Genomic DNA, 25,047 nt, shown 5'->3' with positions numbered 1-25,047 from the left:
AACTATAAGGCACCTGGATCATATATTCATTTGTATAGTATTACTTGAAGGACGGAAGAATTAATTAATGAACAACATTCTGGTACCCATTTTAATATATTTTCTTTTGATATGCACGGTTTCGATAGAGTTTAATCTATCACTTGAGTGTAATTAATTGTATCATATCGAATGTAACAAGATGAATTCTTTAAGGAGTACTCCTACAGGGTTATGATTAATTATTGGTCTTAATGTTTAGACCAATATATCTTCGATCGATAGTGCATACAACGTGCCCCCAAACTTCTAGTAAACAAGAACCCCCCACACATTAAGCACTTCTTCTTTGCAAAATGTAGTTTAAAACATTGCTAAATCAAGTCCTCCTACAGCATTCCCCTAAAAAAAAAATCCTCCTACAGTAGTTTTCTTTTAAAAAAATATTGTACCAAATCTCTTGCCAATCGTTCCTGTTGAAGACGTGCGTTATATTGGACAAAAACATGATCACACATCGTCAAAATTATTCCAAACAAATCCCTTGTTTTGGATTTTGAAGTGATGGTTTAGAACTTTAGATGGTACTATTTCTTCTTGAGATATTTCCCCACCCATTAATAACCATATATGTGTATGCATCAAAATCAGTCACAAGGACTAATAAAACTTAATGTGTTTTTTACCATGCCGGTAATATAACTAATCTAAACCAATTAATTTTTTAATCCAATAAATCAGATCTATTTTATACTACTGTAGTATTAACTACTGGTGGTTATATATATTTTTCTATTGATAGTATAAATCTAAATCATTGTTGAGATTCTTCTATTGACAATAATATGTACTAGCAGTATAATTCTTCCTGTAGAAAGAAATGTAGTCAAAAGTTTCCCGTTCTTTTCTTCTTTGTGGATGAAGTGTACATGCTTTCCGAGCTCCTTAATAATATGATTTTTTTTACTAAAACTTTATATATATATGTATTTTCCATAATACTGTTTGAATCATTTTTAATTTAAAGCAGTTAATTCATTCATTTGTAACCTTTCATCACAAAAGAAACACGTGCACGTATGGGGAACGTTGGGCAGCAATATTATCAATCAGCTGACATGCATAAATTGTTATACACTATAGGTATATCATTCTCACAATTCAAGTTCAATCAAGATGATGAAATCATCAAGAACTGCTGCACACATGTATCCATCTCGATCAAGAACTCAAAAGGGTAATGTGCATGCGCAGCATCAGGAATCCACGATGAACAGACGTCGTCGCAGGAACGTACGGCAGAACGAGCTTGCTCAACCCGTAGAGGCACATCGCCAAGAACACGAGCACCGCGCAGATGGTGATCGTCTCGTAGGGGAAGCAGTCGTCGTCGTCGCCGCCGCCAAACCCCGGCTGGAAGTTGAGCATGCCATAGTGGTCGACCTCGACGTCGTCGTCGTCGTCGTCCGCGGCGGGGCCGGCGGCACCACCCGTTCTACTCCATGCTCGCTGCTCTTGCTGCTGCTCGTGCGGCACGCCGGCCTCCATAGATGATGACGGGGGAAGCTGGCGACGGTGAGGGGAGGCCGGAGAGCGTAGCCGGAGACGGGGAAGAAGAGAGAGCTGGGTGCGTGTTTATATAGGCGGTGACGCTCTCGTAACTGTCTCCACTTCCACTCTCCCATCGCTTTCTCAATTCTGAAGAATTCAGAGAGAGATCAGAATCTGCATAAAAATGTTCAGGTGCGAGCTGGACGGGATACACTACGAGATTCAGTCAACTGATCCTTTAATTTGGGAGCATTCCTCCCGTACGTCAGGTACCTCTCTCCCATGTCGGTACCAAATCTCAAATATATCATTTGACATTTTCTTCAGAACACCTTAAAAGATGATCGGTATGTGTAATATTTATGATCAAATTTCCTTTTTTTAACTTATATAGGATAAATTTAAACTACATGTTTCCAATGTGATTTATATTCTTAATTTTTTAAATAAATTACATAATTATTTGGTTGACACTCGTAAAAAACGAGAGGACATATCCCTTGGAAGGGAAAAACCATCTCTGAATAAGATGAATCGATTCCTTCATACAAAGTTAAAATTGGTATTTAATCCACAATTAACATGTGCCAAAAGTCTATTTTACTGTCTCCATGCCAAAACATAGCAACTCTTTATGAACAAATTTGAAGATTCTGGACAGAGAAAGCATGCAGTAAATAAGAACTCCCACGCGCTAACCATTTCTGGCTTTGCAAATGCAGCACAAACCTGTATATATCACGGTTTGGAATTTCTGTGTACACTTTTATACCGGGGGACCGAAATTTCCAGTTAACAGGAATTTCGGACGAAAATTTTCAAATTGAAATGCTATTAACGATCGTTTTCTCACCAAATACATTAATTCTAAAATTATAAATGATTATTTCAGAAAATAATGCCGTCACTGCATTATAGGAATCCCTGATTGTATATAGCTCTGGTCAATTTTCATTCACCAATACATCAGTACACATTGTAGAAATCATTCGCAAGTTGAGATAAAGAATCGTAGACAGGTAGATGTGATCAATGCGTGGTGCCTGCCCATCTGCAACACATCGTGCTGCTGATGAGATGAAGAACTGCACGCAGCAACAGAGTGTGATGAATCCGCAGAGCCACACACACCGCCAGATACACGACCGTCGCCGATGGCCGGTCGGTGGTTCAGTGCGCCGTCGTCGTGGTCGCCACTACCGACGACGTCGAAGCTCTCCCTGGCCAGCTGCGGCGGCGCTACCACGGCGTACGTGGACGACGTCCACCGGGACGTCGACGAATGAGTCCTCGCCGTCGGCCATTGCGGAGCAGCGGTAGTCAAACATGATGACGACGGCGGAAGAGACGAGTAGCCGGAGACGGGGAGGAAGCTAGAGATCGAGCTAGCTAGCGTGTGTTAATATATATACACTAATAGGCTGTTACTTACGCTCGTGTACCATCACTTTCTGAAGAATTCAGAAAGTTCAGAGGCGGGATATCTCTATATTCAACTACCATCGTATCGTACATCGATTATAATCATAATCGAAATCGTAATCGATTATCGATGATACGTATATATAACTTGTCGATCACATATGAATTTTCTAGTTGAAATCATATCATTTGTTCATTGATCCTCAATTCCAATTGAAAGTCTGGTCGCCTACAGTTTCTCGCATCATCAGCGTAATCCTCTCATGCATTAGGATGGATACAGTTGTGTCTGAAGGGAGAATTAATCAAATGGAGGAAAATTAAAGTCCTCTTTCCATCCATCGAATCCGTCGGCCCATGCTGAAGGCCCACCATGAATGGAGGCCCATGCTCGATTGCTCTGTGGGCCCAATTGAAGTGTCAATATGAGGCCCAGTATATATAAGTCCATCTTCAGCCGTATGTGCATCACCGTTCTAGAGAGAATGAAAACGTTATAGAAATTCCCAACCATGTCGATAATTTTTTGTAGAATTAATATAAAATATTGTCTTTTTCATCTATTTCTATTATTCATAGTTTTTATTCACTGTCAAGCATTGGATTAAAGTTAAATAAGAAACTAGAAAAATAATAAAAATAATATCGTTTGTGATCGTTTTAATCCCTAGTTCTGGCGGATGCATGGCTACCGTACGAGTGTAACACGAGTAGGTACGTACGTACGTACGGACACGATTAGTAGTTGAAGTGTCTATATCGATCGGTTATTTCATTTCCTTAGCTAGCTTCCAACAAAGAAGTGGTGTATGTCTCCATGGTGCGTGCTTTCGATCTCTTATCACAAAAATATTGTGTTTTTGGACGTGTCTGTGGTCACATATTTTGATAACTTTAAACGCAATCAAGAGCACTCACTTTTTTAAGTATCTAGAATTGGATAATAAAATTGTATGGATACATTACAGATTTTTTTTCACTCGGAAATTAATTTTTCGATAGTATAATGTAATCTAACGATGATTATAAACTTATAAAGTACTCTCTCCATTTCTAAATATAACTATCCAGGATGATATTTAACTTACCCTAAATGGATATACCTCACTGTCTCACAAAAAGCAAACCTTTTTTTTTGAAGAGTAAAAAAAAGCAAACTTAGCTAGCTCTACAAAAGCTAAGAGACAATGAACTAGCTAGTACAATAGTATCTACATTAAAGTAGATCGAGGCATCGAGTCAGCCTCCAATTAACTAGACAGGAACCGATTTAACTAACAAATTAAGTGCCCTACACATGTAAGAAGTATATGCTGTGGTGCATGGCAATAAGCTTGATATATAATACGTCCAAAGCTGTATTGCCAATGGCACTGTATATATTATATGATAGATATTCCTCTAGCTAGTACTACATAAAAGATATCTAGCTGTTGTTGAATGCTGATGTAAGGCCGCGTTCGTTTGGAGGCATGGTGAGTTAACTTACATGGCGCGGAAAACGTAATAATAGATTAATACATGATTAATTAATTATTAATTATTAAAAAATATAAAATAAATTAATATGATTTTTAAAACAACTTTTTTATAGAAAATTTTTAAAAAAGTATACCGTTTAGCAGTTCGGGAAGCGTGCGGACGGAAAACGAGTGGATAAGTTAACTAACTGCAGCAAACGAACGCGGCCTAAGTGCAAGAACCAAACTAAAGTATATTTGATTATGTAATTAAATTGTTGAAGTAACTACTAATATTTGTATATGGTGTCACTCGTTGATTTAGGTTATTTAACGGAGTGTTATAGATATTTTCTATTTAGTTATAAAGATGAATTGAATATTTTAAGAAATAAACTCAACAAATACTTCCTCTGTATTTTTACTATTCAAATAAATATTTCCACAACTCATCTTTTTCTGCAAAAGTTCTACACGTATATAAAATCAAAGTATATCCTGCATGCTAATATATCTATATATATTACTTGCATTTCATCACAACATCATAATTTAAAAGTTTTGATTGGTCAAAGATAAAATCATGCTAATGAACAGTGTCAATTAAAAATGAACGAATGTATCTAGTACTCGCTTAAAACAAGAGGTTTAAATACTGCAGTATATATAGAAAAGGTTTCTTTTAAGAAACTTTATTTTTCAAACATAGAGTAAATAATCTATTTTAATAAATTTCATAAATAAGCCGAAAGAACTTGAAGGCAATATAAGCACCTTATATGTATAAACTTTGATCTCTCGTCTTTTTCGATAAAAAAATATAAACACTTCAAATAATGCCATATATTATTGAGATGTGTTACATTCTAAATATAAACACCAAGCTAGCTTTCATTTATCATAGGTTAACCATTTAAAAGTATTAAGGCGCAAAGTTCGTGCTGCCATCTACTCCCTCCGTTTCTTTTTAATTGACACGGTTAACCCAACTGATTTTGGTTAAGAAACTTTTAAATTCTGATGTTTTGATAAATACAGATGGTATGTTTATATTTAGCGTGTAAAGTAATATGATAATATGATTTCTTTTAAAATATTCATATATTCTTCTGAAAAAAAGACAAGTAATCAAAGCTTTTACATGTTTAAACATGAATAGTAGGTTGTAAAAGGAACGGATGGGGGTAAAAACATAGATAGATATATAGTTTGCATAAACGCATGCAAATCGACATGTATTGTGTAGAACTATTGATTTTTTTTTTAGTGCTGACCAATGCAAGAGTGGAGATTGATTGCATCAGCATGCACGCACGGCTAGCTGCCCGATCGACCTTAGATTAGTTCTTTTCTGTGTACGGCTGCATGCATCCATATATGCTAATATGCTTGCTTTGACCTTTAAAGTTTAATTAAACTTAAGGCCAACTGCATGATGACTTGATATCATATATTAATAGTGTGACCTACCAAGGCAACTGTGGCTTTATTTTCAAATCGGATGTACAATTAAGCTAGGCTGCGATTGTTATACTTTTCTTTATTTTTCAAGAGTTAGAGTTAGTTTGTGAGAAACGGAAAGAAGAAGATACCAAAAATAAGGCGAGTCATTACTGCGTGATAAATTGGTTATTTATTATTTTAAATTTAAAAATGAATTGATATGATTTTAAAAGAACTTTTCCATAGATTTTTTTTTTGCAAAAATGATTTGTGTAGTAGTTTACGAAATGTGCTAATAGAAAATGACAGTGTTTTCACTGTGTTTGTGCCATTTGCACCCTTAATAGTACTACCTTTGTCCCACGAAGACTTTCCTTTTTTAGTTTTCTTCATTTATATAAATAATACTTTATTTCTTGAGCAATTATTAAATTGATGGTTGGTAAAGTGTGGGACAAATACATCAGAAATTGAAAAAAAAGAAAACAAATGCATTGGGATTTGAAAGGGCAAAGGGAAGTTGAGTCTTTATGGCTTTGTATTGATTTGAATTAGTAGTGCTAAAAATAAAGTCTTTTTAGGACATAGAGATATATAGATAATTTGAGATGACCAACACATACAATTAATTTCCATCTAGGTATTGCCTTAAACTTTTTTCGGTATTATTAATTTCTACTGCATAAAGATACATATATATTTCTACATATTTAAGCATTTTGACACCTATTATATTAGTTTAATTTAGTAGCTAATTAATCAAGCTAGCTAACTAAATATTGTGCACAGTCTATATTAGAGCAAGATAACAGTAGGCCATAATCCAACATATATGGAGGCGAGAAAAATTTTAAAAAAAATAAGTATTGACTCTCACGCAAGAACTAAATAATTAAAAAATAGCAAGTGATGCCTACAATATAAATACATTAAATACATAATTGAAAGAAAGAGATAGGAGAAAATTAGCGAAACGTGAACCAACCTCTTATAATTACTTTATTATACATGTTAACTTCAATATTGGCTAACAATTCAAAAATTGATCACTAAAGTGACTAAAAAGAAATCTTTCGACATCTTCTTAATCAATATTTATATTTTGGAATAGAGGAATTAGTTGTTAGCTCTACAATTAAACTTGCTATATGCAAATAATCACATTTACATCAACTCTACTTAACTTTAACAAAACTAATTACACTGTCCTTATCCCTCGGAAAAATCGGATGGACAAGACGGAATTTAATAGACACATGAATTAATGGTTGTGTGACAACGCAAAATCAAAACTTTTATCTAAAAAAGAAATCAAACTAATTTTGGCTACTGTGTGCGCACTTGTGTAGCATCATCGGTCAATTAAGCAATGTGGTGCACATCGCTGTGTACTGCACTGAGATTATTCCACCAGACAAACAAAACAAGAATATCCCTCCAAAAAAGAAAATTTTCTCTTACACACTAAAGAGAAAGCAACATGACACAAATTAATTAATTAATTAATTAATTAATTAATTAAAGATTAAATCAAAAGTGAAAACGAAAAGATGGCCGTACCTAAAGCCGTACTCCCACTTTGTACCTCTATGTACTCCTTTCCCGCTATAAATTCTCCCCCCTCGCCTTTCCCGCCACACACACTGAATGACTGAATACGCATCGCACGATCGATCTGGGCCGTCCGATTTGATGAGGCAGATGATCCGACGGCTCTCCCGCGTCGGCGACTGCTCGTCGCCCTCCTCGTCGCTGCCCTTCTCCCCGGCGCCACGTCGCGGCGGCGGCGGGGGGAAGAGGTCGTCGTCGTCGCACGAGGGGGTCCCCGAGGGGCACGTGCCGGTGTACGTCGTCGGCGGGGGGGAGGGGGAGGCGGCGGAGCGGTTCGTCGTGCGCGCCGAGCTGCTCGGCCGGCCGGCGCTGGCCGAGCTCCTCCGCCGCGCTGCCCAGGAGTACGGGTACGACCACCATGGCCCGCTCCGCATCCCGTGCCACCCCGACGTCTTCCGCGCCGCGCTCGCGGCCGCCGGCGACGAGGACGACGTCGACAGCGAGTAGTAGCCGCCGTTTCGCTGAGCTCGCGAGCCCCTGCAGTGTGTACTGTAAATATATAGCGCCGAGAATTCTGTTGTCCTGGGCTTTTAATTAATGTTTTGTTTTCTCTCATTTTTTTCTTCCTTTGTGTTGAATTTTGATGAGGGAGAGAGTGTGTGTGAGCAGAGTGATGACAATGTAAATTTTATGTCAGTGAGATGTTTAATTAGCTTGAGCGCGGCTTATTATATATGATTACTGTACCATTTAAGTAGTAATTTTCATGAACAGTTGTTTGACTGTATTTTTTTTGGCAGCTTCTTTGTATGGCAATTTTGCAAAATTCCAAAATGCAAAGGAGGATTTGGAATTTAAGAGTAACCTTAAGTGCTACACCTGCAAATTTGCAAAATGCCAAATGACAAATTAAACATGCTTTACAACCCTCATCCACTAAAATTGTACTTCTTACAACTACAATAATATTGAGGTGCAGCAATCTGTGGTTAGTAATTAACCTAGCAGTCATAAAACCATCAATGTTCAGTTGTTGATCATAGGATCAATTATTAGGATGAAGTGTAATCAATGGCATGATTAATTCTGTGATGTCTTGAGAAGATTGCAAAAGTGTAGGATATGCCATGCCTATGTTGCCTCCCTTTCACGTAAAAGAGGCGAAAGCAACAGGTTTGTCACATCCTAGGACATGTTTTGGAAGTGCATCTGTGTACTTAATCGCTTCTGTCACTCCTGATTTTGGCTTGTCATAACAACCCCTGCAGCATATTGGCCAGTCAGACGTCTGCCTCATGATAACGGCAGCTAGCTAGCCTCCTCCTGATGACATTTGGATGATGTGCGCCATTTTTACTCCAAATTAAACGCGATAAAATTGTTAAGAAATGGAAGCTAGGAGTACGATTGATTTTTTATCAAATTAGTTTGAAAGTTTAATTACTTCAATATCAGTTTAATTAGTCGTTTACCGTGCTAACAGGGCTATCGTTGAGGTGCAATAACAGTATGGGACAGGTATATATACCCACCAAGTTCAAAGCATATTAAAAATAATAATAAAAACTCAGTAAATTATTATTTTAATATTTTTTCGGTTTTCACGGTTACCGTGGTAACCAGGCCCACCGCCGAGGTGCGGGAAAACCCCTCCTTCCCAGTAAGAGAGCGGGCACTCTGCTATTTTTTTTAGAACACAGTACAACGCAAACGCTCACAACGTACGCACACTCCCTGGGCACTCTGCTATTGAGACAAAAAGGAGAGTAGCGATCAAGAATAAATGTGTGTGGATCGAAAATATTACATGAGCGTGACGCATAATTTGATCATGTGCCATTGCCAAAAAGGTAGGAAACGAACAAGTACATCACTAACGCATATATATATGTCCCGTAGTTTTCAGCAGCAATAGCCATCATATCTTATCAAATTTTACGAACACCCATGACATGTATGTACAGTAGTAGCTTAATTGGCAAAAGAAAAAAAACGTGGAAAATGATAAAGAGAGATCGAGGATTACGTAGCAGCAGCTAGAAAATTAACATCAGATGATGCTGATCGTTTCCAACTTTCCATGTAAGCATTGGTTTGGATCGATCGTAAAGTAGCCGATGCATCCAATCCAATGGCAACTGGACCGACGTACATTATATTCGTACGCATATGTTGTACGAGCTACATGGTCGAATTGAATAGCTTTGCATATGGATTGATCAACCATCGATGTCAGCCTGGCATATATGAACTGTGATAGACAAACGGGAGCTAGCTTGCCATTTCACTTGATAATGTCAGCATGTCAGTGAATCGATCCTCTTCTTTATATGGATTATCAAGGGCGAGCCTGTGCTGCTTGAAAGAGGCTGCAGCATCCTCCTTCTCATTGCCTTGAGGTATTATGCTTCAGCTGCCATTTCGTGGTACTACACACAGTAGAAAATTTACTTGATCATCTCTGAACTTCTATGCATCTGTTTTCAACAGAAATAATGCACTCAAGATGTGTCCAGCAGCTCACCTCCAAAACCTCAAGATCTTCGGCGGCTTGGTTCAGAGGATCTAGAACAGCAGAAGGATCTTCGTAAACTGTCATTATGAAAGGACAAAGGGGAAATCCATTTTTCAAAAACCAAGAAAAGACTTGCAAGCTTCACAGATTCATGAACCGTAACATCAAATGTATCCAGTCTGATTATGTACAATGACCGTTCAGTAAAAGCTTACATAAAGCAACAGCAACATTTTGTTATCTGCTCTTTGGCACATCTCTAAACGCTGATCATGTTACAGAAATGGATTTGGAAACGATGCAAGAGGGCACTGCACTGATGGGAAAGCATGATTAGGATATATTGTACCTGAGAATTTTGGATCGGACAGATAGCATTTTGCAAGAACTATGTGAGCTCTAGCACGCAGCTCAAGTCCACCATGACCAAGAATCATTGGAAGACTTACAAACAAGACTCAAGGCCCTCTTTGCATGGGTTGATCCAAGAGCCAGCCACAATTCAGTGAGAGTTAGTGTAGCGAGGCTTCAAGCAGATCTAAGTTGAATGATTTGCAGAATGATAGACTAGCTAATGCGCAAGGGAGCCCAATGACTGCATTGTCCAAATTATGGGAAAAATAAAGAAAATATCAGTTTGCTTGTGGGCATTGCAACATTAATTAGATTCTAGTTATATTTTCTTACCTTATGTATCTCTGCAAGTAATAAAAGAACACTTGCATTCTCAACCTGCATGTTGTACATATAGCAAGTAGAGAAAAGAGAATTTGCCACATTTGGTTCCTGCGCAAAGGATACTCAATTATTAGAGCAATATTTTTTTGTGAGCTTTTGAACATGATCTAAATAAAATCAGGAAGAAAAATGGTTGTAATAATGGACAAGAGGAGCTTCATCTGAACAAGGGAAAAGGGGGTAAATGCTGATATATGTGAGTGCACTTGTGCTGGTAAACTGTAATGCATTGTTTTGACAGGCTTCTTAATCAAAGGACAAATAAATGATGCACAACACGTTTCTTAGGTAATGATAAGAAATGAAATTCAGAACTTGGCTAAATTGTTATGCAGCAAGAAGCGTACGAGCATGTCATAACCTAGCTTATATCTTCAGCTCAATGTCTACTCCACTAACAGAAGATGACAGCACACCAAACTCGTAACAGATTTGTTGCGCAACTTTCAGATGTCCTCTAAATACATCAAGTTTTCACCAAATAATAACAAATCAGATTATGATGTGAACTGTAGCCACTAAAAGAAGCTAGAGAAGCGCAAAGAACAGCTTTTTACCAATGCAGGGCACGCTCGTGCAACAATTGCATTTTAAGAAGCTGGATGTGTGAATTTGCTGATGATGGGAGCTTCTCTTCAGCAAGCTTGAGTGCAGAGGATGCCGTTGCAGATCAAAAAGAAAATGTAAGGCTATAAAGTGGGAACGTACAAAATAAGAGGCTATAACAAAAATCTGGGACAGATGGCAACTTATCTGAATATCCTTTGAAAGCTGCTAAATGCTGAATCAGCTTGACATATACTAGCGACAGCTCTGATGAACTGCAAGAGGAAATGAAATACCATCATATACTCCCTCCGTCCCAAAATGATTTCATTTTTCACTCTCCCTATACATACCAATAAAAAAAAATACTAGTATACCCTCTGTTTTATCAAGTACCAATGCAATTATCCTCCACTTTATCTACTACAAATGCATTTATTCCCTACTTTCACAAACTCTGATGCAGTAATTGCTTAAAATTGAACTTATTTTGTGACGTAAAAGATAGAGAAAAAATAACCTTGCAGCATCAGCAAAGCAGGCTGCATAGACCAAATAATTCATCCGAACCATTGGAGCACTGTGAAGACAGTTAACAAAATATGAATGAAAAATACAAACTTTAGATTTCTAGGAAGGGTACAGATGTAGCTGAAGTTTACCGCAAAACAATATTATATATACAGAACGCCTAGAGAAAAGCATGGCAAAGTAAACTGTATTCATCTGTTTGAAGATTTGTTCTAAGCATGCAGTGTTGAGGACTCAAGACCTCCTCCCATAGTACGAATCTCACCACCAGCTTATCAAAAAAGTTGAAAAGATCATCGGGTGCATTAAGTGCTGAAAGTGTACTTGTAAGCTGCTCACGGAGCCAACCATTAACCGAAGCATCAACTGCCTTCAGCTCTTCCAATGGAGGTTCCCGAAAATCCTCGCATGACTACAAGGTACGGCTTGGACATGGAATGATGGAAAGATAACAAAAGGTGATAATAGAATTTGCCAATTTGGCCACAAGCACATGCCTCTAAGAATGCGGCGGAGCAGATCACCGTGGAAGCATCACAATCAACATATGGATGACTTATAAACTCAATCAATAATTGGTGCCTCCTCAACCTATCAAACCATATCACAGATCGAACATATACAAAATGAAAATAAATGCAGTTTTAAACAGCCTATCTTTTAGCTTGTATTAAATAGATTATTGACAGTTAAAAAATAATTTATGGGTAAAACTTATAAAAACAGAGGTTGAAAAATAAACTACTATGAAAATCTCAAAATTTAAATTTTAACTTATAACTATAAGCGAAAAAATATCACCAACTAATCCAGAATTGTCTAGCTTTCGTTCAATTTGGAAAGGATATCTTTGAGACCGAAATGCGCCCCGTCTCCAACTTAGACAGCAGCAACGCACGCAAGCAGTGAGGAGTGGCATTTCAGGCGCGGGAAGATAGCAATAGCATACCTACGCGGCAGAGGGCGAGGTGGAGGAGGCCGAGCCGGCTGTGGTGGGCGACGGACTCGAAGGGGAAGGGCAGCGCGGGGGCCGGCCGACACACCCCGGCCTGTGGCGGCGCGAAGACCTGCGTGAGGTGGCACACCGCCATCTTGTGCGGTGCGGCGTCAGCTCCAGAAGCGCCTCCGCCTGACCCCACGAGCACGTTCATCCCGCCACCTCGCCGCCGGCGCCGCCGTCGCCGGAGACGGAGACGAGGAGGGTTTTGAAATCGCTTCGGCTCTCGAAGGAGTTGAGAATTGCAGATGGGCCCAAGATTGTTTTAGTGGGCTTCCATCGTGAACTCAGGCCCATTAGCTGGCATCCATATGGGCCCGAAATAACTTGTGGGCTTTTATGTGAATTGAGGCCCATGTATATGACTCGTACATGTTGGCCCATTCCATCACTTTGTTTTAATTTCAACCTTTGTTTATACTCTCTCCAGTTCATATTATAACATGATTTTGTCCTATCTTAATTCATCTATGGAACAATGAATATTTTTTATATATGTTTAGATTTATTACCATTTATATGAATCTAGAAATGGTCAGAACATCTTGTAGTAACAAATAGATATCTTGTACTGACATGTGGGCCAGGATGACATATCTTTAATTTTACAAAATTATAATGGCATCCTTGTAATTTTTCCTTTATAATATAGGGTGCAAGATTTTTTTTTCTCAATTAATTCAGAAAATGAAACGACTTCTATGAAATGTCTGCATCCAAACCCATCATAGTATGACAAAAGAGTAAGACTATGTAGTGGACTTCACCCTGCCTTTTCTTTTCTAAAAGTAAATTTGACCAATATAAGTACTATATGTGCTCAAGTAACATATGGTTCATGTGAATTGTGAGTAAAAAAATGAAGAAATTTGAAAATTGTATATTCTTGAGTACTACCTTTTATTACTATACATATTTTATTTAGTACTAACACATGGTTCGTGTGAGGCCTGAGAGGAAAAAAAGAAGGCAAATTGCAATTCTTGTCAGCTACCGTTCTGAAAAAAAAACAATGCCAATTCACACCTGCATTTTGATTTTCCGGGCAATCTCATCAGTATCACGAGATGTGGCCTGGAAGTAAGCAATGGCCATCTTGGGAACTCCCAGCCACAAGAACCCTAGCCAAAGAGCTAGCAACAGTGTCATCAAGTGTGTCCATGCCTCTTGCGGTTTCAGGCCATTGTCCAGTAGTATCTGCTGTGTCCAATATTCACCAGAAGTAAGAATGTAAGATTGATTGATGCAGGGTAGCCAGCCATCTGCTTCTGCTGCTAGAGGACGACTCACAATGAGTCCAAAGGTCTAGTGGTCACTGGACCACACCCCAATTGTGACTCTCATTGAACATGGTTCTGAGGATGACAGAGTCACCACATGGTCAGCACATTGTTCAGATCAACATGGCATCAGAAATTCATAATCAGCCCATGAGTTTTAGACTAAGACTGGCTATTCATGAGCATGCTTTCAGGCTTTCAGCTCTCCTTGTTTTGACCTCTGAACAGTAGAATCAATGTTCAGGTCAGTATGGCTGAGCACTGGTATGTTTTGTGACAAAGATACAGCTTGAATTCTTGAAGAGAATGAAGTGCGGTTCTTCTTTAATTGTGGGGTTTAACCCCTGTGTATTTGTAACAAGAGTTAAGTATTGTAGGGACCTGGAAATCTGGAATCGGTCCCTTGAACTAAAGAAAACTGTGGCAGACTTATGACGTACAGGTAGAGCTGAATATATACAACAGCCAAGAAATCTTGCAAAATCAAAGGAAAATAAAAATGAGAAAAAGGGTATCTGATCTAGTTATTGTTCATGATGCAACAGCTGCTCTTGCATATGCAACCGGTAAAGACAGTAGCTTCTTTGCCTTGTTTACATACGCGCGCTTGGTGAAGTTGTTGTAGTCGTTTGCTTCAATTGCGTCGAGGATCTGCCTGTACAGCCACAAAGATGCCAGAACCTGCGAGAAAATGAACGCTCAAGTGGTAAGTATATCGAGGCTTGTAAATTACAACTTCACAGAAAAAAAAATGTTTCTTTTTTTACTTGTGGAACATAAAAACACTGAATTTCTAGCCTCTCATACCGGCCATCTGCTCGCAGAGTCTAGATGCGCAACGCCCTTCTCAGCCTCATCAAAGAATAACCTGGCACGCTGAATTTGTCCCTTCATAAACTTCCTCCATTTATCAGTCACTTTCCCTCTGAATATGTCATCTTCTGTCAGACCTGCTTCTGCCAATTCATCCAATGGAAGGTATATTCTTCCCCTCCTTGAGCTGAAATTCCATCCACAACAAACATATTACATCACAATCAAGCAAAAAGTTAAGCTGAATAGCAACAAGTCGATACATATGCCTTAACTTAAATTCATTTGCGCTTCAAAATTTTAATGTTCAAGGCATTTGTTTAGGCACAATTTGTACTAGAGTTTAAAGCCTGTATGGCTCATAAAAACATATTGAGTGTCAAACTACATCTTTATCATGGAAAGTCTGCAATTAAGTATTAGAGCAATTTTACAGTCCAACAAAAAGTATCTCGTGATACCAAATCATTTCTGATCGTTAGATCTATCAGCGCACATATTACTAAGATAGATCCAATGGTAAGAAATGATTTGGTACCTCGAGGTACTTTTTGTTAGACCGGACCAAATCTCTAAGTATTAACTCAAGGGGAAACATGATGGTAGTGAACACATTGATACTTACTCTTCGCCTACGTCTCTGAGAATATTTGTAAGCTGGTTGGCGATCCCAAGAGCTAGTGCAGCATTGTACACACTCTCAGCTGAGGCCTTCGAGTCTGGGGCAATCCCCATCACCGGTACTGTCATGAGACCAACTGTGCCAGCGACGTAGTAGCAGTAGAGGTAGAGCTCATCAAAGCTTCTGTACCTTGATTTCCACAGGTCAAGCCTCATTCCTTCAATCATGTCTTTGAATGGCTGTAAACAAAAGAGATAGCAAAGGTGCAGAAATATCAGACAAATGTGTGTTACCAATTACTGTGCACTGATAACTTCTAAAAGTGCTTCATCCATGCTAATTGTAAAGTAGCTTTTTGTTGGCTTTACGCCTGTACCTGGATATCTACTGGAAATTTTGACACCGTGTCCGCAAGGGCTGCATCATACATATCATATGGCCTTCCCTCAAAGAGATCTTCTAATCGCTTTTCCCATCGATCAAGTGCCTTTGGTGTAATGTAAGACGAGTTAGGGCCATCTACTAGTTCATCAGTTCTTCTGCACCATACTGCCAAATATAAAAATAGAGGTAAGAGCCAATAATTCCACAAACAATTGATGTTATCTGAATTTTCACATGTGAGAGCTACTGGTAAATCACTGAATATACTATTCATCCGTACCATAGATTGCCCAGACAGCTTTGCGCCTTTCAGGAGTCATAAGCTGAGTACCTGAAATGTAAATGATGAAAAAGCCATGAGAAACTACAAAAGGTGAAAGTCCACTGTCGGCAGCAAATCTAAGTATTAACCATGCATCAAAGTTTCAGCCAGTTCAAAAAGGAACGCATCAGCATCAAGGTCAAAGATAAAAAGGGCACTCATAGCAAATAGAAAATGAGCCCTTACCAGGTCAGAGATGATCCAAGTGGAAACAACGTGATACAGAAAGCAAAGATTAAAAAATCAACAAGGCTACAGTGTTCATCAATTAGGCCCATGCGTCTCCACATCACCCACAAACACCTTACCAACCAGCCTATCCTGACCCTACTGAAGAAATCTATAAATTGCCAATGGTGCGTAGACTACACAGATCACCATATCTCTTCACCTGCTTGTTGGATCAATTTCCTTGAGATGGCATCTATCATCCACGTGCATTGTCTAACCGACCCGAAGTCGGCAAATAATTGTATATGCATGTACAGTTGTTCAGACCTCTGAGAGCCACTCACTCACTCGGGCCGGTGGTGTTCGCCTAGCTACTGCTAATATATCGCCATGAGAATTATTCCAGAACTTGTTGGGAACAGCAGGGAATACTTTCTGCTTAATCAATACTAGGAAATTAGGAATGCCAAGAGCTTTAATCCCTCTTACGATTCCTAAGACGCCAATTAATTACAACAACCTTTTGGTTTTGGAGCAACAAGTAGGTACTTACAATAACAACAAAAGCCTAAGTGAGATGTGGCCAAGAACCACAAAAGGTTGCAAATTTATCGATCTTTTTGACCCAAGAATCCCAGAAGGAGAAAGATAGCTCCAATCACATTATATATTGTATTGTGTTGTGAAGAAAAGGATGAGATGGATGCCTAGGTAGGAGCTAGTGGGTGTTAGTGGCAAGGGAATAGTGCTAGTACAAACTAGTAGAGTGATAAAAGAAAAATGAACTAGCTTTCACCTGTGAAATGATAAAGAAATCAACGACGAGGCATGAGTGAGGGAGTGACCTAGGTAGAAGGTCTTGGCGTACTCGGCGCAGACCTCGCCGCAGCGGTCGTAGGCGTCGGCGAGGAGGCCCCAGCCGGGGATGCCAGTGCCGGCGCCGTCCTCCTCCGCCCACCGCCGCCGCGTGGATCCCGGCCCCCTGGAGGCCTCCTCCACCAGCGCCGCCTGCCGCAGCACCACCTCGTAGACGGCCTCCTCCGCCGCCGTCCTCCTCGGCGCCGTGGTCGCGGCCACCAGGCCCGCGGCGGCGGCGACGAGGCGGACGGCGCCCCTCCGGCGCCGCTGGTGGAGGTGGGTGTGGTGGCGGCGCAGGAAGAGGGCGTGCACCCTGAGGCAGCCGCCGCGGTGCGTCGTTGTCGTCGTCGTCCAGGCCGCGGGCGACGCGGAGGGTGCAGCCATGGGATCCCGGGAGGTGGCGGGGTCGGAGTGGTGCTGTGCTGTGGTTCGTGTGAGAAAGGGAGGGTGGTGAGGCGGAGTTTAAATGGTTGGTTTGCTTCGCTTCTGAGGCGGGTGACGTGGACGTGCCACATGCCTCTCAATCCCCCCTTCCAGACACGGCCTGCTACTCCACCAGCAATCAAAATTATCCAAAAATTGATACTCCTTCGCTTCATAATTTTATTTTTCGTTTTTCAGTGTCTAACGTTTGAGCATTCATCTTATTTAAAAAAATTTTAAAAAAATTAGTCACACATAAAGTACTATTTATATTTTATCATCTAGTAACAATAAAAATATTAATCGCAAAAAAATTCGAGTAATACGAAGAGTCAAAACATTGTATAAAAACTGAAAAATAAAGTTTTTACGGTACGGAGGTAGTATTGGTTAAGGTCACTGGATCGAAACTAATCATCATGATTAATTAATTAATTAGTAGTAGTTAACCACGCACATAGCTGAATTAAGTACTAGATGGAGCTCGATCGATCTTTCTCCCGAAGGCATGCAGCATTTGCATGTGCTGTTGTATATAGGAATATTAAGGCTTGTTTAGTTTCTAAATTTTTTTCAAAAACATCGTATTAAATTTTTGAACATCTAAATAAAGCATTAAACATAGATGAATAAAAAAATTAATTGCACGGTTATGAAAAAAATCTTGAGACAAATCTTTTGAGCCTAATTAGTCCATAATTAGCCATAAGTGCTACAATAACCAACATATGATAATGACGGATTAATTAGGCTCAAAAGATTCGTTTCACGGTTTCTAGGCTAGCCGTGAAATTAGTTTTTTTCATTCGTGTCCGAAAACCCCTTCCGACATCCAGTCAAATATTTAACGTGACACTTCTTCCTAAAATTTTATCACTCTAAACATCACCTAAGACTATGTACAAATAGGGTGTGAAGCTGTAGCAGACAGGCCGCCGTCGCCGTCAGAGCTTGCTGTTTTTAGTATTAGTACGTTATGTTATGTACATACATATCACTAATAATTGACTAATAATCAAGCAGTTACTACTCAACAAACAGCTTGTTGATATACACGTTCAGTGTTGATCTATCGGATATACTCTTTCCGTCAAAAAAAAAAACTAAACCTAGCTAAGAACGTGACCTTTATTAAAACAATAAATCAAATTCTCATTCAAATTCATCGTTTTAGGAGGGGTCACGTACTTGTATCCTCTCCTATATTCGCTTTTTTGAGACGGACGAAGTATATGCTTAATCACCTCGATAATTGCGTCCTTATCACTCGAACGGACTCTATATAGTATATATAGTAGTATCTTCTTTTGGTGTCTTCGTCAGATTGGTTGATGATTAAGACAATTAATTAGTGGTAAGTAGCTAGGTAGGATTATATAAAATGAGAAGAACAAATACTTGAAGCCAGGAGGCCAGCTCGAAGCAGGTACGAGAATCGCGAGCTCGCTAGATTCCCTTCTTGACAGCGACACGTGCAGTGGTGAAACCGAAAAAATTTATTGAGTCCGATACGTACTTAATTATGTAATTTTTATTTTTTACATTAATTAATATGATATAATTTAATAAGAATTAGATAATTTATTCGGATCCGAGAACGTTCGCCACTGGACACGTCATTACTTAGCAACCTTAGTTATCATAGTTATTAATAACTAAAACTCTTTCCCTTTCCAGGTTACGAAGTGGTCGTCTTTTCGCTTTCTCTGGAAAAAAAAGATAAATAACATATTTATACGGAAAATAATTTAAAAATAAAAATTTTATTTAGATGGATTCTTAGCACCGGTCTAAAGATAAGGCTGAAAAATAAACTTCAATAAAAAAACTCCTAAATTAAGTTTAAATTTATGGTTGAAAACTCAAATTTTAGTTTATAAGCCTAAACAAAAGCGAACAAATAAGGTTGTAAATAAACACAGGGTTGAGACTATTTTTCTAGTATACAAAATTGATGAAAAACATCTCTAAATTAATTAATTCTAAAATTCAAAATAAACCTTAGCTCAAACAGTAGGTCTAATAATGTTTTGCCTGCTCGTTGACTTATCAGGTGCAGAGTCAAAATTTAAGTTTTGATGCCTGGGTTAAGAGTTGATTTGTAGATATTTTTCTTTTGAATTTTCATGGTAGTTTGTTTTTGAAATTGGTTTTTATACCATGAATAATACATAGTTATAAAAGTGTTAAAAGTAATGTTCGCAAATTATTGTCAGTTAGTATGTATATTTTTTCTATATTGATAACTCCATGAATTATTTGTTAGATTTATAGCTAGCCCTTAGTAATTACTCCATCCGTTTCATAATGTAAGACGTTTTCACTACGCCAGAACGCCACATCTGTGACGGGATACCACTGACGGGTCAATGGCCCGGTCAGTACCATCCTTTACCTCTGACGGGTTGTAACCACATCTGTCACAAGTGTGGCATCCTACCTCAGTCTAGCAGCGACTCGTCACTGGTGTTCGATACCACTGACGGGCCAACGTGAAAAGCCGTCACAGGTAATATCCCATCACTTATGACGGGCCGCGTAGAATAAGCCGTTTCTGGTATGCCGTCACCTGTGACGGCTTTTCCAGTTGCAAACCGTCACAGTTAACCTCCCACTACCTTTGGCGGGTATTTCTTTAAATTGGCGTGTGTTCGTGCTATAAATACCCCTAACTGCCAACTGTTTTCTGTCCCAACGAGTGCACTGATCAAAGTTGGGTTGGGAGGACAAAGGGGGCGAATTTTTGCAAAAATTGGAGGTAAAAATAAGATGTTTGACTTTTTTTTTCTTTCAATGTTTGACCATTCATTTGTCTTATTCCAAAAATAATGGAAATATTTTATAATATTTTTTCAATCAAACATCATATAATATTTCTTTATGTTATTTGTTGCAGATGGATCGAAAGTGGATGTACCATGTTCATCGTTCATCCACGGAGTATAGGGAGGGGGTGACTAAATTTGTTAAATTTGCGGACAATGACAGGAAAAGTAGGATGAGCTTGTATATATCTTGTTCATGTAATGACCGTAGGAATGAAAAGATGCTCTCTGATAGTTCAGAAGTGCATTCTCATTTGATAAGGAAAGGATTTCATGGAGAATTATACATGTTGGAGCAAGCATGAAGAGCAAGAGGCAGCTGATGTTGATGCTGATGAAGAAGTGTCGGATCAAAATACAGTGAACGTCGCCACAGCTCCAGAAAACATGTTTACACCGTCTCCGTTAGGCGGAGATACCATTGATTTCGACACTGGATGTCTATCTCAAATGTTGCATGACATTGAAGACGCAGATGACAACGACAGAGACTTTGAGAAGTTTAGTAAGTTGGTGGAAGATTATCAGATGCCCTTGTATAATGGATGTAAGTCGAAGCACATCAAGTTGTCCTGCGTGTTGAAACTCATGAAGCTTAAGGCAAGTAATGGATGGTCCGACAAGAGTCTTACAGAACTTCTTGAGCTGTTAAAAGACATGTTGCCAGAGGGGAACAAATTACCCCAGACGACATACGAAGCTAAGCAAGTGTTATGTCCGTTGGGCCTGGAAGTTAGAAGAATTCATGCTTGTCCGAACGACTGTATTTTGTATTACAAGCAATATGCTGACCTGGATGCTTGCCCTATATGTGGGGCTTGTAGATACAAACGAGCAAAAAGTGTAGGTGAAGGAAGTAAGTCAAAGAGGGGAGGACCAGCAAAGGTTGTATGGTACCTCCCAATTGCGGAGCGCATGAAGAGAACATTTGTGAATAAGAAACAAGCAAAGCTCGTGCGTTGGCATGCCGAAGAACGGAAAGTCGATGGCAAGCTTAGACACCCAGCAGATTCAGTACAATGGCAGAGAATCGATAGGATTTACCAGGAATTCTCAGAGGATTCAAGAAACATGCATTTTGCCATGTGTACAGATAGAATTAATCTATTTGGTGATTTGAGCAGCCGTCATAGTACATGGCCAGTTCTTCTCGTAAACTACAACCTTCCTCCTTGGGTTTGCTTCAAAAGAAAGTATATTATGCTTGCCATGCTCATTCAAGGACCGAGACAACCGGGCAACGATATTGATGTGTTCATTGAACCAATAATCGATGACTTCGTGACACTTTGGAATGAGGACACACGTACATGGGACGCATATGCATAGGAGTATTTCAACCTCCATGCAATGGTTTTTAATACCATCAACGATTATCCAGCCCTTGGCAATCTTTCTGGCCAAACAGTCAAAGGGAAATAGGCTTGTTTGAAGTGTATGGGCGAAACAAGAAACAAATGGTTGAAGCATTCACACAAGATGGTCTACATGGGTCACAGGAGATTTCTCCCACGGTATCACCCTTATAGGAATATGAAAAAAAATTTAATGGCCACAGAGATACAGCCAAACCCTTAGAACACCCAACAGGGACATATGTGCACAACTTAGTGATGAGAATAACCAACGAGTTTGGAAAAAAGAGAAAAGCTGTAAAGGCAAAAGATAAGAGCATGTGGAAGAAAAAGTCAATATTTTGGAGACTAGCATACTGGAAGGATCTTAAGATTCGCCACTGCATAGATCTAATGCATGTTGAGAAGAATGTATGTGAGAGTTTGATGGGGCTACTGCTTAACCCAAGTATTACAAAGGATGGTCTAAACGCCCGACGAGATCTGCAAGACATGGGTGTTCGTTCGGAGCTACATCCCGTTACCTCTTCAATTGGATTACCACGATCTCACCACGAGGGGAGGCTTGATGGTGTGAGTACTATTGGACGGAAAATAGTAAGGATGGATCGAAAGGTGTATGATAAGGCTCATTTCACGCTACTCACGCATATGACTGAGGTAGTGCCGTATGTTGATGAACACTTGGGATTTCTCCGACATGAAAACCTAGGCCGATTAGATAGTTGGGTTAGAAACAAGCACATGTCTTCCTTCAACGAGTGATTCAAGAATAGAATTGCGAACGAGCAGAACTTGTCCAGTGAAACATTGAAGTGGTTGTCACAGGGTCCTGAATGGAGTGCCACAACTTGGCAAGGATATGACATAAACGGATACACATTTCACACGATCAAGCAAGATAGTAAATGCACAGTGCAGAACAGTGGGTTGCGCATTGAGGCTGGTACCGACGACGGTGGTCGCCGTGATCAGTACTACGGCAGAGTAGAGCAAATATTGGAGCTAGACTACTTGAAGTTCAAAGTCCCATTGTTTCGCTGTTGATGGGTCGATCTTCGTAATGTAAAAGTTAATACGAAAGGTTTCACCATTGTCAATTTGGCTAACAACGCCTACAAGGATGAACCTTTCGTTCTTGCCAAACAAGTTGTTCAAATCTTCTACATAATTGATTCGTGTAACAAGAAGCTACATGTTGTTCGTGAAGGCAAAAGAAGAATAGTTAGATTGAACAATATCACAGACGAAGATGACTACAACCAGCACGTGCATGGCATAGCTCAAGAAATACCTCTAGAAGAGGAGGAAGCGGAAGATGATGTTCAACATGCCCGCGTCGACCATGAGGAAGGATTATTTTTGTAATTTATGTCATGCACGCGTATGAATGTAATATGTTTGCAATGCTCATTAATATCATATATATTTGGCTAATTAATCTATTGTACTGATTAAATTAATCATCTATCAATCTACTGCATTAATGTCATTCATCATCTATGATAATATTACTCATGTATAGGTAGAAATTTTACCAATGAAAATTATTTTTCATATAATTCCAAGTAGAAGGTCAAAATTTTAATATCACTTTTATTAAAAAAAACTTAATCTAAGAAATTTATTTATTTTTGTATTTTACTTGCCAGTATAATTTTGATACACTTTACTTTTCCCATCTGAATGTGTAATTTGTTTCTAAAATTTATTTTAATTTACATATATTTTAATTTACATAATAAAAATTAATTTGACCCGGTGCAACCTTGAAGAGGCCGAACCCTAAGTCAACTATGGTCAACCTTACCTCTGACGGGCGCCAGCTAGAGGCCGTCACAGGTACGCATACCTGTGACGGGTTGAAACCTCAGATCCGTCAAAGGTCCTGATATCTTTGACGGCTCCATGTATCCCACCCGTCACAGGTACGCTTACCTGTGACGGGCCCTTAGTTGGAGTCCGTCACAGATAATGTTGATCCAAGTTAACCTAGGGTTCGGCCTCTTCAAGGTCCAGACCCGACCACACTCTCTCTCAAACTTCACCGCCGCCTCCCCGCGCTCCCCCTGCCTGTGCCGTCGCCGCCGCCATCGGACCTAGTCTTCGGCGCGCCTCCCCGACCTCACCGTCAGCGCTGCCTCCTCGGCCTGCGCCCTACCCCCACTGGCCGACCTCCCCCTTAGCGTTGGCTCCGGCTCCTACTGCTGCACCGACTCCCCGACCTCGCCCTCGACGCCGCCTCCTCAGCCTGCCGGCCTCCGCGTCATACTTCGGCCCCGCATCCCCGACCTCTGCGTCAGCGCCGCTTCCCCCCTCCCCCTCTCTCTCACTGACTCCTCTTCCTTCTCCCAGACCAGGTAGGCCGCCGCCTTCGCACCTCCCCCTCCCTCTCTCCAATGAGTTTGATGCAGTGGATGGTTAGATTAATTTGATGCAGTGGATGAATTTAGTATGATTTTGATGCACTAGATTAATTTACGACGAAACTAGGTTTATTTTGATGCAGTGGAAGAATTTTGGATGAATTTAGAATTGGTTTGATGAATTTCGGATTAATTTGATGCAGTGGATAAATTTAGAATTAGTTTTATGCAGTGGGTGATTGGCCAATGATGAATGCTCAAGAACAGATTATCTACACTTGTTTTTTTTTGAAAAGTTGGTTGTTTTGTGCTCATAAATAGATTATGTACACTTATTCTTTCTTTTGTGGTTAAAATTTGGCTACTTTATGGTCAAGAACAGATTATCTACACTTGTTATTTTTTCATGATTAAAAGTTGGCTACTTTATGGTCAAGAACAGATTATATACACTTGTTCTTTTTTTTGGTTAAAATTTTACTGTTTTATGGTCAAGAACATTTTATCTACATATGTTTTTTTTGAAAAGTTGGTTGTTTTGTGCTCATAAATAGATTATCTACACTTGTTTTTTCTTTCATGGTTAAAAGTTGGCTGCTTTATGGTTAAGAACAGATTATGTACACTTGTTTTTTTTTGAAAAGTTGGTTGTTTTGTGCTCATAAATAGATTATCTACACTTGTTTTTTTCGTCTTTGTAAGTTGCCTGTTTTCTTGCGCAAATGATGGTATTTGATGCAAACTTTCTGAGCAAAACTTAGGCCATACCTTAGTACAATCATGTTCTTAAAAAAATATAAAATTACATGTTCAAAAAATGATAGAAGGTTTGTAAGCGTTTTCACATAAATAGACCATGACAACGCCCGTCGCATCCCCGTCGTTCGCGACGCCA

At 39.5% G+C, this 25,047-nt stretch overlaps 2 protein-coding genes and 1 pseudogene across 2 annotated transcripts; 1 reads left to right on the top strand and 2 right to left on the bottom strand.

Annotated features, from left to right (window-relative positions):
• The first annotated feature begins 7,500 nt into the window (after window positions 1-7,500).
• On the top strand, window positions 7,501-8,199 carry LOC102700858 (auxin-responsive protein SAUR71-like). Its single transcript, XM_040529733.1, has one exon. It carries the CDS (start codon window positions 7,503-7,505, stop codon window positions 7,911-7,913), a length of 411 nt encoding a protein of 136 aa, XP_040385667.1. The 5' UTR covers window positions 7,501-7,502; the 3' UTR covers window positions 7,914-8,199.
• Window positions 8,200-9,307: 1,108 nt separating this feature from the next.
• LOC107305389 lies at window positions 9,308-11,801 on the bottom strand (annotated as a pseudogene).
• A 2,531-nt stretch (window positions 11,802-14,332) lies between these two features.
• LOC102700584 (phytoene synthase 2, chloroplastic-like) lies at window positions 14,333-17,604 on the bottom strand. The gene is made up of 6 exons (XM_006664704.2): window positions 17,171-17,604; window positions 16,113-16,163; window positions 15,825-15,997; window positions 15,452-15,687; window positions 14,821-15,013; window positions 14,333-14,694 (listed from the first exon to the last, which is right to left on the bottom strand). The coding sequence occupies exons 1-6, from the start codon at window positions 17,565-17,567 to the stop codon at window positions 14,545-14,547; spliced, it is 1,200 nt and encodes a 399-aa protein (XP_006664767.2). The 5' UTR covers window positions 17,568-17,604; the 3' UTR covers window positions 14,333-14,544.
• Between the last annotated feature and the right edge of the window lie 7,443 nt (window positions 17,605-25,047).

The sequence above is a fragment of the Oryza brachyantha genome, chromosome 12 (genome assembly GCF_000231095.2).
Source record: "Oryza brachyantha chromosome 12, ObraRS2, whole genome shotgun sequence".
Taxonomy (NCBI): Eukaryota; Viridiplantae; Streptophyta; class Magnoliopsida; order Poales; family Poaceae; genus Oryza; species Oryza brachyantha.
This window is presented reverse-complemented; position numbering and strand designations above follow the sequence as displayed.